The sequence below is a fragment of the Triturus cristatus genome, chromosome 8 (genome assembly GCF_964204655.1).
Source record: "Triturus cristatus chromosome 8, aTriCri1.1, whole genome shotgun sequence".
Classification (NCBI taxonomy): Eukaryota; Metazoa; Chordata; class Amphibia; order Caudata; family Salamandridae; genus Triturus; species Triturus cristatus.
Genome location: NC_140591.1, coordinates 1198953706 through 1198968575, shown reverse-complemented (window position 1 = coordinate 1198968575; position 14870 = coordinate 1198953706). Strand labels below are relative to the sequence as shown.

The 14870-nt window shown below is 41.7% G+C and overlaps 1 protein-coding gene across 1 annotated transcript in view; it reads left to right on the top strand.

Annotated features, from left to right (window-relative positions):
• The window catches only part of CNGA3 (cyclic nucleotide gated channel subunit alpha 3), a 286141-nt gene that overhangs the window by 100015 nt on the left and 171256 nt on the right, over positions 1-14870 (top strand). Inside the window, exon 2 of the mRNA XM_085620531.1 lies at positions 9827-10011. Within this exon, the coding sequence (XP_085476657.1) occupies positions 9911-10011 (101 nt within the window). The 5' untranslated portion in view covers positions 9827-9910. The remainder of the gene's footprint in view (positions 1-9826; positions 10012-14870) is intronic.

Below are 14870 nucleotides of genomic sequence, written 5' to 3'. Positions count from 1 at the left end.
ATCCAGTAGTAAGTCTGTCCAGATGTAATTCCATGTTTTTCTTAAGAGTTCTGAAGGTTTTAATATGGTACTAGTAGTAATAATTGAAGACTGTGAATGATTTTAAAAAATCGTTACCTTCACCTGCCTTTTAAGGATAAATCAAGTTCAGTGGACTCTAATCAGATGCAAAGACTCATTTTTAGGAAGACCTGAGGAAACGGGTATTAGAGCAATCAAATGGCAGCCAGATGGAGCGAACTATCTGCCAAATGTTCTCAAATGTGAACAGGCACTTTGTGGATGTACAGTTGCCACTATGATACAAATGTGTTCAAAGCCAGTTCACACAAGCCTATGAAGGAGACCTGAAACCAGTTAAGTGAGGAAAAGAATGGCCTACCGGTCACACATAGACTGTGTAGACAGCAATCTTAATGATTATTATACAGTAAAATTGTACAAGATCCTAACTCCACACCTGATCCCAACCATGTCCTACTCAAGGGGGAAGGCTTTAAGGGAGACATAAGAGAGTTCATTAACAAGATGGAGCATACCTCTTTCCGAAAACAACAGAAAACAGGTCAGCCATTAATAAACCCCAATTTATATTTTCAGGTCAAAGCAGGGATATTGAAACAATAAACATACAAAAATACTCCAGTTCAACCTCTAATTCTTCTCTCTTCTTAAGTATCAGTACGATCTATGGCACATACTGTAATATGTCATTCCATAATTCATATTAATTCTCTTAATAACCCTTCATACAATTTTGTCATCTCAGTTCATACAAACATTGAATAAATATATCCCCATCAAAAGTGATTTGCAAAATGAATTTACCAAACCAAACCCCTGCACCCCTAATTCAATTAATTCACACACTCATTATTTATCCTTTATCTAAATAAGAACAATGGTCCCAGAACACCATCAATAATCCTCAGAACACTATCAATAATCCCCAGAACACCATCAATAATCCCCAGAACACCACCAATAATCCCCAGAACACTATCAATAATCCCCAAAACACAGTGTGCATCATCTTGTTTGACGCTATCGCACACCCCTGGTCCCAGTCCCATGCACCTAAAACAAACAGTTGAGGCACTTTCTGGAGCCTGCTTACACAAAACGTGAACCAAAAACAGAGTGTATAATTAAATGCCAGGAGCATATAAAAGAAAGTAAATATGTTACGTGAGCCAACGCTTTGTGGACTTTGGGAAACTCATAGATTTCACTTATAATAAAGCATTGTAGAAATGAAAGGGTGAGCCATCATTGAGTTGACTGCTTGGAAGCAACAAATAAATATTTGCATAAGATGATTTGTAATAGATGCATATGATATTTTATTTGCCATGCCCTCCAGAGCCACATAAGATCTATAGGCGATGTTTGTCAACATTTTTGATCCATTGTGCTTTTTACATCGACCTACAGAAAGATGTAGCTGTCTTATGAAAACTTGTCTACAACACAATGTGCATAGAACGGATTTAACCCCTTCAGTGCACATGACGAGATAGTCTCGTCATGGAGCGCGGTTGCGCTGTGCCCATGACGAGACTATCTCGTCATGAACCCCGCCCGCTAATGAAACGCCCGGCACAGGGTGTGGAAAGGGCGGGGCACTGAAAAGGTTAAGTCAGTCTGTTGCTCATCATTGGGGTTTTTGTTTTGTCTATCTCAGTTTGCTGCTTCTTGCCTGATGGATTTCCTCTGTATTCTTGTGTTTGCCCTGCCACTCAAGCTTAACTGCTTTACCATGTTTCTGAATGGTTGACCTGTATCCTTCCACTGCTGACATGAGGTGTGTTGGACTTGGCCCTTGCTTCACCCTCACCCCCCAACATTTTTGCCTTTACTCCTCCTGTTTTCTGAATTTCATTTTTGTTGACATTAGGACCACTGCTAACCAGGACTAAAGTACTTATGCTCTCACCCTTACAACATGGTAAAATTGTTTTTCACCTGATTGGCATATTAAATGTACTTATTATTCCCTAGCATATGGTACTACCTGTGCCCAGGGCCTATTAATTACATGCTACTAGTGGGCTTGCAGCAGTCATTGTGTCACCCACTTAAGTAGCACTTTAAAACACTTCTCAGGCCTGCCATTACAGCCTATAGTTTAGTTTAAATTGCCAATTTGACTTGTTATAATAGACCCTTTCCTATAGCCTCAACCATCCTTTTTAATAAATAAAAATCACCCCTAATGTAGGCCATAAAAAGCTTATAGGGCGGGGTGTATTCTATTTAAAAAGTAGGTTATGTGTTTTTAAGTTTTAAATGTCCTGGTAGTGAACAACACCTAAATTTGTTTTTCACTGTTATAAGACCTTTCTCTCCCATTAGATAAAAATGGGTTAACTTATTACATTTAATAAGTGCTAACCTTCGATTAGGAACAGATAGAGATGTCAAGTTTGGACTCAAATGCATTGTAATTTAAAATCCTCTTTAAAGGTAAAGTCGGATTTTAAGTCACAATTCTGAAAATGACACTTCAGGAAGTTGGCATTATCTTGTCCTAACAATTTGGTACCTTCTTCCTGTGTCCTGGATCACGACTGTGAATAGCTTGGCAGTTGACCTTTGTGTATTCCTGCCAGTGAGATAAAGGCAAACTAGATGTTGCTTGGTTGTGACATCCTGCCCTGATGTGTGGGGCAGAGCTGTTCCCTGCCACACTTATATTTCAAGGGGTTGCCTGCAACATACACACAAAGAAACCTGGCATCAGTCTTTTGTCAGCCCAGACTTCTTGGAGCCTTGGCACAAGAAGAGAAGACCTTCCTAAAACCAGATGTGGGGGTAGACAGGATTTCACCCCACTTCATAGGCTGGTATAAATTTTGGACTTCCTGAACGACCTCTTCAGTAAACTAATGGACCTGTGAACTACAGAAGAAGAATTGCCTTGTTCCCCAGAGGACTTCCCTGCTGCTTGAGGCCTACCCTCCTCTCTGTGAAGAAAGCCTGGACCTGCTCCCTTTATCCCAGGCCAACCTGAGTGACTCCAAAGGTTAGTTGGCTGACATCCTTTTCTGAACTACAGGAACACAACATGCGCCAGAGGCTGTCCTGCACCTGCCCAACTGTCCTGTTGCATTCGGACCTGCCTGGACCTGCAACTGCACCTGTGCGAACCCTGCTGGCCTCGGTTAGAGTGAGTCACTGATCCCCAAGATGCACCTCCCAAGGTCCTGGACCCTTGGCTGGAATCAGAGTGCACTCCTCTGTGAAGAAAAGGAGAACTCCTGAGGTTTTGGGCTCTTCGCAGTTGAGAATGGGCCCGTTTTCAGTAAGACTCTGGCACCCGCGATGCCCACCAGCGCGAAGCTCTGGTGAACCTGAGCCTTTGCACTAGAGACTGCTAGGGATGACAGGCAAAGAGAGATTTGTTCCTCGCGCTACAGCAACAACAGCTTGCGGTGACCGCCAGCTCGAAGTTCCAGCAACGACTGTCCATGACTCCCGACTGGAACTTCGTGCTACAGCAACAGCCATCCACAACACCATGTCTGCTCTTCGTACTTCAGTGATGACCGTCCACGATGCTCTTCTTGCTCCTCACGGCCTCCTCCTCCACAACTGGACTCTTCACACCAGACTTTGAGAAGGTAACAGTTTCAGCTCCTTCATGGTCAGTCTGAACTCGTGACTTTCATGACTTTCCCCCTGTCTAGCTCGCCCAGATGGCAGCACGTGGCACTTTGTGCTTTTAGGCGCTATACATCCCTAACTGATTGGATCTTTGTCATTCTGGTATCATTTTATTTATTTAAATGCACTCTTTTCTTCTAAATTGGTTTCAGATTATTTTGGCGCTGTGCTTTTACTTTATTACTGTTTGTGTGCCACATAAATACTTTACACATTGCTTCTAAGTTGAGCCTAACTGCTGTTGTGTCAAGCGACCAGAGGGTTAAACATAGGTTAATTTAGTGACTTTGGCGGTTCACACTGACTTGGATTGTGGTTGGTATTTGTGAACAGTTCTCATCTCCCTCCAGAGGAGTAACGTAGGCCCCTGCAGACCCCTCAGTGTGGGGGGGTGGCAGCATTGCTTGTTTTTGAAAGGGCCCCCTCGCAGCCTTGCAGAATGCTTGCAATGGCATGGATTAAGAAATAGGTAAACGCTCGGGAACATCACTCTGCTTTCCTGAGCAGGCCACTTGCAGCATAGGGGGATCCCATCCTTTCAGTGGGACCCCAAGACCAATTAATATCTGTGCGATCTGGGCAACGAAGGGCCCCTCAACACATTTTGCAGGGGGGCCCCATCATTTTGTGTTATGCTACTGCCTCCCTCAATTAATGACCCAATTTCTTACAAGATTACTATTTTTTCACTTATCCTTTGGCACTCATAGGAGAGCACTGCTTTCCTCTCTCCCATCCCCATTCCCCAGCTTTATTTACTTTTTAAAAACAATATTTATGCGAGAGACCAACTAAAATTAAAATAGCATAGTACATACCTCGCTCAAGGCGTTAATCATTAATAAAAATAGTTGACCATCTTTGAAAAAGATTTTTCAGAAAATAAAATACGCTTTTGACAAATAAAGTTCATATCGCCAAGAACAATGTAAAAAAGTTTATGTTAAAAAGGAAGGGCAATTTGCCCAAATCCAGTCTCCAATAATACCCAATTCTGAGAAAATATGCTCAGTGGCTGGAGGTAAGACTTACCTAGGTTAAAGACCTTAAACCTAGATATAATTCACGGTTGTAGCGGTAGGATGCTGCAGCCACATTCAAAAGACAGAAAACTGGTCTGAGCAAGGACATTAGTAATTGCTTAAATGGTCAGGATTCATTACTTAGTGACATTTATTTTATGAATTTTCATCAAAGACTGATTGACACAAGTCAGTCTAGAAGTTGCAAAATATGCACAAACGTTTCTTATGCGGATGTACAATAGCAAACTTGCTAATATTAGGCAACAAACACTCAGCCTTTCAGTATAAAATATTCACAGTAGTTTCAATTATGCATGTCAAGCAGCAAAACTGCTAGTAGTAGGCAGCGAGCACTCAGCCAACACGTGCTTTGCCCTGTGACGCTAGGGCTTTTTCAAGGCTGGAAATGTTTTGACAAACAGCATGGTCACAGAATAAGCATACAGAAAAAAAACTCAAAAAAATCTAAAAGGAGTAAAGACATAAGAACTGTCATAGTCAAATAAATCCTTAAATTCATCGTGAGCACACTATATAAGGCTTAACTAGTGGCATAACAATAGTCCCCGCAACCCCTGCGATGCAGACAGGCCCCCTGAGCTCCAGTGGGCAACATCCAGCACTGTGCATGAGCTGCGGGCCCTTGGCCTGAGAGCTCTTTATTGGCTCTGGAATGTGGGCGGCCCCTCCATGTACTGTGTAGAGGGGCCCACTCAAGTTTCTTTATTTACACTGGGGAAAACATACATGCTTCGGGCATCTTATGGTCTTTATACATGCGTGAAGGTAAGGTATTCAATACGAGTCTGAAGGTTATATAACTGTAGCGGTAAAGGTAGTGGATCAAGGTGGAGGCTTGGTAGTAATGAAAATTAACAGCTGTACATTGTTATATAGCATTATGTTATGCCATATTCCTCAAGGTGGGACATATGAGGGTCTACTAACAATAATTCTATTAAATGTGAGTTGTCCTACATAGCCCGGGTTGGTAGGAATAATCAATTACTGCTATGTTCAAACTGGAGTCAAGTTTTGTGTAAAATATATGGGGTATATTGTGGCCACAGTGCTATGGGGAATATGATAGCATACTGACATAATCTCAGGGAGTGGGAAGACCCAAGTAACCTGAATAGGTAAACAAATATCTTGGGAATTGGAGAAGCAATCATGACGCTGTCACTGCGCTGCGAGTACCTTGAGGGGCAATTGTATATAGAGAATGTATTGAAAGGAGCCCAGCTGAATGAATATGTTCCATTAGAGGGGAGCCTTATTGAAGGTGCTCCATAGAACACTGAAACAAGTGCCATCATGTAGAAATGTCCAACCTACAAATTTAAGGTCCAAAGAAATAGTCATAGGTTCAGACTGTAATGTTTTAGTCTGTCGAGGTAATAAGTAGAAAACGTAAGATAGAGTTGTGAAGCCGTAGAAACGAGTGGGGAGCAAATTCAGAGTGTAGAGAGTTACTTCCCAATAACTTGTAGAGTGGGTCTCAAGGTCTACATGAAAGAAGGAGTTAGTCCAATGCAGTCTGTGGTCTTGCAGTTTAGTATCTGCAACTCCAGTTATAAAGACGGGGAAGTGGCATCACCATTTGGGAAAAGTACCCGGAAGAGATGACAACCGCAAAAGCCATGCTGCAACAGGTGTGGTACTCTAGATCCAGCTGGTTTAGCAATAGGATGTGTCGTGTTTTATCATTATGGATATAAAAGATATTTGGAACCCCTTAAGGGAATCTAAGTGTTCCTGATATGGCGCTTTTTGTATAATATGGAAAGAGGATTTGGGAATTAATTCATAGGTTGAAGAGTGGTTGCTACCACTTGCTCCTCATACCAGATATTTGAATGGTCAGAAATAGTAATTATGATTATTTAGTAATTCCTGAAAGATAATTGAGATTATTTACATTGTTTTGACAGGATCAGCCTTGATGGTCCAAGGGATCCTGCTTTGTCTTAGGAAACTCAACCTTATAGCGACCTTCTTAGGTTTCTTCAGTGGATGCCAGTGAAGGATGCTTTCACCCTCTCTAATTTTTGAATGACAACTAATACAGAAAGGCGCGATTGTGCCGTATGTCTTGCATAGAATGCTTCAATATGCCAACCTTTTACTCATGAAAATCATTCGATCGTGTAATAAAGGAAGGTGCATGCTGTATTTTATGGGTCGTGCCTCCGGACTATGACGCATCCTTTCCCTATTTGTTTACTCAATGCATGCACTGCTTTCTTTTGGAAATACCTTAAAGACTCGCATTTCTCCCTAAGGGCTGAGGAGGGGCTAGCTTTTGTCATGGTGGACACACCTTCATGCAACTTAGATTACATTATGTGCTTCATAATTTAACAAGGAAAGTATTTTTAATTAAGTATGTCCCAATAATAAAGTGTATAGCAGTGGTTAAACGAGTGGATCAAACAGAATAACATTATTATATACTAATGCAGTGGCTAGAGTGAGGACAGGTCGATTGACCAAAACACCCTAAAAAATCTATTGTGTTACTTCGAAAGGTTGCCAAATTTCACTCATGCTTTTTGCCTTGGCCATCTGATGAAAATGTTAGAACTAAGAGCGGGAAATGGGAATGGCACTTGCAAATGAGACACGTCATATTTCTATATGTAGATGATATGCTATTGTTTCTGAAAGATGTGGACTCAGGAGTAGGACCAGTGGTACAATACCATGAGAAATTTCGGAGACTATCTCCATTAAAGCAAATTAGTCCAAAACCTGTGCATATCCTTTCGACTCAGTGATATCTCTGGAGCAAGTACAGACCTAGAATACTAAATGCTAAGAGAATCTTGAGGGTGAAGATATATTACCTAGAAGCGGATCTAAGGGCTGGGAATTTGGGAAGCACTCAGAGATACCTGACAGTGAATATTGACTTCTAGGAGAGCCTGTAATTATTACTAATGGTGCAAATAGTAAGTCCAAAATGGTGATATTACCAACACTTGTGTACTACTTCCTCAGTTTACCAAGCTGGGTGCTATTAAAATGGTTTAGAGAATTAAAAGTACTTTTGAGATGAGTGGAGACAGGATAGACCCAGGGTTCACATGAAGGTCCTTTAAATACCAGTTCTTGACAGGGGACTGAGATCACCAGATTTTCAGATTTACTATTTGGAAGCACAGATTAAGTGGGTTGCATTATGGGGGAAGTAATACTAGAGACCCAGAATATCAGGTTCCATCCAGTATCCCCACATAAAGGTATTTAAAAAGGAATGGGAAACAACACATGGACTTGGAAATACCAGTTCCAATTCTGCATGTTTTTCTCCCTTCCGGTAGAAATAGCAGACCCAAATCCACACAAATGTACCACACGACAAAGTGGTAAATGGCCACAGGGTCTACTTGAGGGCTTTGCTGCCGGAGTAGAGGATCAGGGCAGCTTATCTAGGGCGCTGCTCTTGTTGTGCAAGATGTGAGGGTGCTGGGAAATGAACGCAACCAGGGAGCAATCATAGCATTTTATTTTTTTTAAGTAATGCGAGGTGATGAACAAATTGCCTAGATTGGTGGAAATTGCCCTGAGATGCTGGAGGAGATGTGTGAAAAAGACATCCCTTAGAATATTATATGTACCCACGACACCATTAAAGGGTCTCCCCAAGATGCAGGACTATTTCAGGGATGTGATTTTGACAGTCTGCATAATTACAGTAGGAGACTGCTATAAATATAGGAGCTGAGACATTTGACAATCCTGGTGGAAGAATATTGGCTTCCACCCTCTGACATATGGGACCATTAAGAGGGCCTTATGGTATAGATGGGGAACCAACTCGAATGAACCACAAACCGATGAATTTGCAGATCATCTTTAAGGTGGGGGAAAGCCACAAGCTGGTGGCCTGGTTATATAAATCAGTGTTGAATGTGAGTAAACATGGCTTACAGAAGAGCATAACAAAGTAGGAAGTTAACTTCAGGAGAGACCTTAATGGCAGAGAATGGGAGAGGGCATTGGAATACACACGGACAGTATCCCGGAATACAAGATTAAAATACACGCAGTTTAGTTGCCTGCACAATAAGCACACGAGCTGCCAAAGTATACATTTCATACTTAGGTAGGAAGCAAGAACTGCTGTTACTATCCCAGTGAAACAAATTATCATATGGCATGCAGCAATATCCTTTGGAGGAAGGTAACAGAATATTTAGAAAAAGAACACTGGCTAGAAAAGACCTACACTCCACAGAGATTTGCCTACTATGCCTGCTTCCCAGACCAAAGCACAGGAAGGCAGGGAATAGATTTATGGACCTACCATTGGTCTTAACAATGGCAAATTATTGAAGGGCATTGGTGGCTGCTATGACTGATAAATGGCGAAAGAATGTGGGTGCATGGGCAAAGAGCTAAGGCATTGTATGGGGAAGAAAAGTGAGGGATCCATAGGACACCTGGGGGTTGAGATACTGGCAGCGTTTAAGTGTCTATACAATGCAGACTAACTGCAAACATGGAGTAAATATGGGGGTGGTGGGGGGGGGGTCTGAACAACAGAAAACCCCTCCTGGTAAACTGTAGAAACAGGTGGATAGCTTGTGATTCTGCTAGGTAGTAGATTGACCAACACAATGTTGTATTTTTTGTTGTTGTAAAGTTAAATCTGGTGCATGCAACTCGCTGTTCCCATTGGCCGAGAAAATAGAATGTAAATTCAGGCTTACTATTTAATACACTGACTGCAGCATACTCCATTGAATGTGCACTTGAAACATTTAGAAATGCGTCATGGTGAAAAGTACGCTCACCAATGTAATTAAAATCAAATCAATAAACCGTTTTTGTTTTTAATTAAAAGAATTATGTTGTGGTGATCTTTTCACGCTAAATAAATCTCTCTATATGTGACTATTATTCTATCTCTTTACTTTCTCATCTCTCTACTGCACATCAGTTAACATTTATTGGTTCATGAATCCAAAAAGAAGATAAGGATAAAACACAGATGCACCTCGGTTGTTGATTATGAATATATATTAAAATGTCTTTCAGACTTCACTTAATAAACTTCCTTGGTCAGGTTTTGTGTCATTAAGCAGCTTTTTGTTGATGGTGACAGCTTTTTCTCATTCTGTTTTTAGAATTGCCAGATATTTCACGGAAGTCAACTCATGACGAGTAAGCTCTTGTGCCACTTGGATGACGTATGAAAGTGAAGGAAAAAGATGGCAGCAATCAACACGCACCACTCCTACCCTGCAAAGCATAGGCTCTCCACCCGGACCGTCGATGACGATATTGAAAGAATAGAAAATGGGGCCAGCAGGTGAGCACCATCTCAAATAATTGGAGTCAAATGGTGCATGTCGTTGCCTTGGTCTTGGTGCATTTTACTCTCCAGTGCTGTCAATGCATATATTGTGTGTGGTCGTTTGGTCATTTATACATGTACTGTGTTGGACACTCAAGCCTCATTAGAGTGTTTCTGGGCATTGATACTGATTGCAGTTTGGTGCCATTTGTGCTTCTTACAACCTGGTGATCACTTGTAATTACTGTCAGGGCGCACTGATGCGGTACTGCCTAGGACCTCTAGGACTTATAATGCTTCAGAACAATGATTTAAATTATGGCCTGTGTAATGAATGCATATGGGTATTTGTTGTTGTCTGTGGCAAAATATATTACTGTTTGGGGCCAATGATCCCTACTACTTCCTCAGGCCATTGGAGCATTTTACCGTTGGCGGCCGCTGTGGCCATTACTGTCTGGGCCACTTGTACATATAACACTAATCAGCCTAATAGGCTGATTACTTTCAGAGTCAGTTGGTTCATGTACAAAGTATGTACACTGGTATTGGGGCAGTCAGTTATTATTACTGTAAGGGGTCTTTGAAGCTTATTGTCTGTGGCAGCTGACGCTCTGTATTGGCTGTGGCCATGATGAATGGGAGCACTGAGGCATATATTTTCTTTGTTAATTGATTGGTGTGCTATCTGGGGCTACTGCTATTCATTCCGCCAGCAACGTACGCCCATTAATCTATTCATGTAATTATCCACATCATACAGCCATCTATCCATGCACTCACCCTTTCATAGATCCATTCATGCACTGATTCATTCACTCACACAGTCATTCTTCCATTACCTCATTCTCACAATCACCCATTCACACAAACAAACTTGCCAGTCAATGAATAGGAACCTTCAGTTAAAAGCCAAACCTACTGGTTTTGGCAGATACTTACTTGAATGTCTGATGGGATGCATCTAGGAAGCTCATAGATTAGATGATTCTGAATACATACGCCAAATGGGAGATATATATAATTTACATAAAGGTACTCTGGATTTCTGCACTCTTTAGTTGGTACTCAATACACAGTCTGCAATACTGGAATCAAAAGCAATTGCCCAACAAGACAGATACACATATGTCTAGACTAATTTTTACAGTGCAGCATAAAGGAATGGGAAATAACACATGGACTTGGAAATACAAGTTCCAATTCTGTATGCTTTTCTCCCTTCAGGTGGAAATAGCAGACCCAAGTTTACACAAATATAGCACATGAGAACGTGGTAAATGGCCACAGGGCTACTTTGAGGGATATGTGGCCGGGGAAGGGGAAGGGGGAGGATGAGGGCAGCGTATCTGAGGGGAGAGCTGGGGCACAGCCCCTGTTGTGCAGAAGGCGGGCGAGTAGGGGCTGGATGCAACAGTTGTTCGCAGCAATGCACAAGGCTTCGAGTCTCAGGCCCAGAATTACCAGGTCTGATATTTGTTGGACTCTGCAATCCAAGGACTGGGAACACCGGGCTACTCAGAATGTCCCAAAGCTGTATTCCTCCAGGGGATACTGCTCCGAGCTACTCGTAATGAGTGCATTTGTGGAGACCATACCTAGAATGGTTATGATCTTCTCTTGAGTTAATCATGGAGGGAGTGTTGTATCTAGTAGAAATTCCAAAAATGAAGGAAAGCTGGAGGAATTAGGATGGAAATGTGATATTGATCAAATAAAATGGACAAAGGTAGGTTCAGTAGCTCTGGTAGGTATTTTAGACAACTAGCGACCAGTTGTGTGTTTTTCAGGCAATTATGTGTACTTTTCTGATTTTTCGGTAGTATTTATAGCATGCAGTCCTAGTGGAGAATTGTACAGTGTAACAGGACCACATGATTACAGAAGTTTGCAATGCCATGGGAGTGAGTCTGTTTTATCAAATTGTGGTGATAGGGGACAGAGAAAAAGGGGATCAGTCCATGAGAGAAATTGACATAATAAGAAGAGTCCTAAGAATATTCCTGAAGTTTGGGTAGGATGTTGTAAGTCTTGTGAGAGATGTCATTCCACAGTCGAAGAGTATAAGGGCAGATGTCCTGTTTTCATGTGCATTCTATTAGAGATTCTTGAATTTCTAGCGTGGCAACTAATACGTTTTGGGTTGTGACTGTTGCTAGAAAAATTGTTTTTATTTTGAGTTTGGCAGACTGTATACTCCGATGAAACACGATGGATATCCTATCCACCAGTTTACTAGTGATAAAAGCTAAAATGCACTTGCAATACGGCAGACGAGACATCCGCCACGTTAGTGACGGAGTATGCCGTCCTCCAATCCAAAAATAAGACTCTATATAGTCTGCTTTGTTTGACTGGATGAACTTGTAGACCACAGAGCAAACTCTGAAATGGATGCGTGATGGAAAAGTGAGTCCGTGTAGTTACCTCTCAAATTAAAGTAATTGCACAGGAGTTGCTCTTAATACAATGTTGACCCATCTAAAAATGTCTGGGAGGCAGTCAACAGGCCCTTGCTCCCATGTGCGAAAGAAAGAAGATCTGGACTGGTTTGGTGGAAGTTAGTGCTAGAATTTGTGTTGGAGGCTGGACTACACTTTGCGGTCTAGGCTTTATTCTTCATATGGTTCTTGAAGGATAGGCTGCTGTCAATGTGAATGCCAAAAGATTAGCTGCAAAGGATGACATCTAGAAACTTGGCACATCAGTACTATCATTCCACTATGGATTGATGTTGTAAAATTAAGGAGGATGGATTCCATGCAAAGGTCTACAAGAAAGAAGTTCAGCAGCATGGAGCCCTTAAAGTGAAGGGTTCAACCCCAAGCAGTCCGTTCCTCTGCTGCTGAACGGTGAGGTGACTTTAGGAACCTGCTATAGGTGCCTGAATGTCAGACTATTGCAGTGTGGTATGCATACCCTTTAATGCATAACTGCTGTATCCCATGTATGAACCTTTTACTAAGACGCCTGTGGGAGATCATTTTAATGGAGTTTATTTATTTATTATTTATTTGTGTAGCGAGCAGCAGCTGGGTGCCACATTCGAACTCTGTTGGCTCACAAAATAGCTGAAAACAGTAGGCTGCAGAAGAGGGGCATGGAAGAATCTAGAAATGACTAGCACTCCTGCATTATGTATAGAAGGTGAAGACGCAAATTGATAATGGATAATGGTTAGTAAAGTTAGGACTCAGATTTTATGCAAAAGGAACCCTGGAAACTCAAATATATGAGTGTGGAAATACAGCTTCTCAGAGAAATGGATCATTAAGGGTACCTAACTATTTTGAAACTAGATTCATTACCCAAAGATATACCGCTCATTTGTGATGGTACCAAAATGAACAATTATATTTTGCAGTAGCTTTCTATTAATCTTCGGCTGTTAAAAACAGGAAGGGGGGGTCTGCATGGGGGAAAAATATAAACTGTTGGGCTGGACATGTTTGACCAAATTCGTTAAGTTATAAGGAACAACTTTAAATTTTTGTTGCTAAAGTATCTTTATCTGGGAGTTTTGCAGGAGAGCAACCATCTACATAACTGCTGCTCTTCTCATTTTATCCGTAGTACCCTCCTCCCATACCCTTGCACCAACTTGCCATTAATTAGGAACAGTGTTATGTCTATCTTCATATCAGCATTTCTGTATACGTGTCATTGGATCTTAGTTAATTATAGTTATCAATGCACAGCATCAATAAAAGTGGTGGCTGGTGAGCTTTGAAAGTCGTGAGGAGCAATACTTGGCCTGAATTTGAGTGAGCAACACAAGTAAAATGGGTTATTCTAGGAGCGTTTGAAGGAGTGGATTTCTCCAGAGAATATTTTGTGAAATATTGCTTCCAACAGTGCACTTCAGACCACCATTTTACATAAATGTGCTCAAAAGTCACAGGGTTTGACAGGACACTCATTAAATATTAAGGTACTTTCATGGTGTGCCAAGTCATTGAAAACTGAAGCTTCTCAGAAGTTGAACCCATTTTTCAAAAATGTGCATTGTGTGCCCCTTTCGTCGAATATGTTAAAAAGTACCTCCAGTGAGCCAGTGGCAGTATTTTACAATTGATGCAGTTTGGGCCAAGAGTTACATCCAGTATGCTAGTGCCAGCATTTTGCCATGGGTGTTTCTGTAAGGAAGGAGTTACCTCCAGCATTCCAGGGGCAGCAGCAGGCATGCAAGCATAACAAACTTCTACAAACAGTCACTCCCTCATGCTTACTTAGATTCCTTCACTCACACTCATTCTCACTAACACACTGATTCTTGCTCACTCGCATTCCCTCACACACTCAGACTGCCTCTCATTTATTTATCAGTCACTCATTATGTCACTCAACTCACACTCACTTCCACTCACTCTTACGCTCACAGTCTCACTCTCTCATTCTCACTCAGTTTCAAATTTTCTCACTCGCTCATACTCACTTATAGTTCCACTTAACCCAGTGGTTGAAGTGGGCGGGATCGGCAGGGCACGGTGTGCCCCTACTTTTTAAATATAATAGAATCCGTTCCCCTACTTTTTTATTTTAAAAATGCATCTCAGGATGGCAGAAATAGCCAAGGCTATAGATGAGGCTTGGTCGTTCGGTGACATGAAAGGACTCTGTCTCTTCCTTCATGACCAAAGAAGATAAGGGCAGTGTCCACTTCTCCTGTTCTGCCGCTGTCAGCTCCCCCTCTCTCTCTTTCCTCCTCACTTGCTTAAAACCACAACTTCAACAAACGGCTCTTACCGTCTCTTTCCTCTCCTTTCCTTCATTTGTTCCCCTATGAATTGGATCCAAAAAAGAAGAAACACTTTTACTGGAAATGATGTCTTTTCTGACATTTTTCTATTCCAAAGTGCAGCCTTGGGACATAG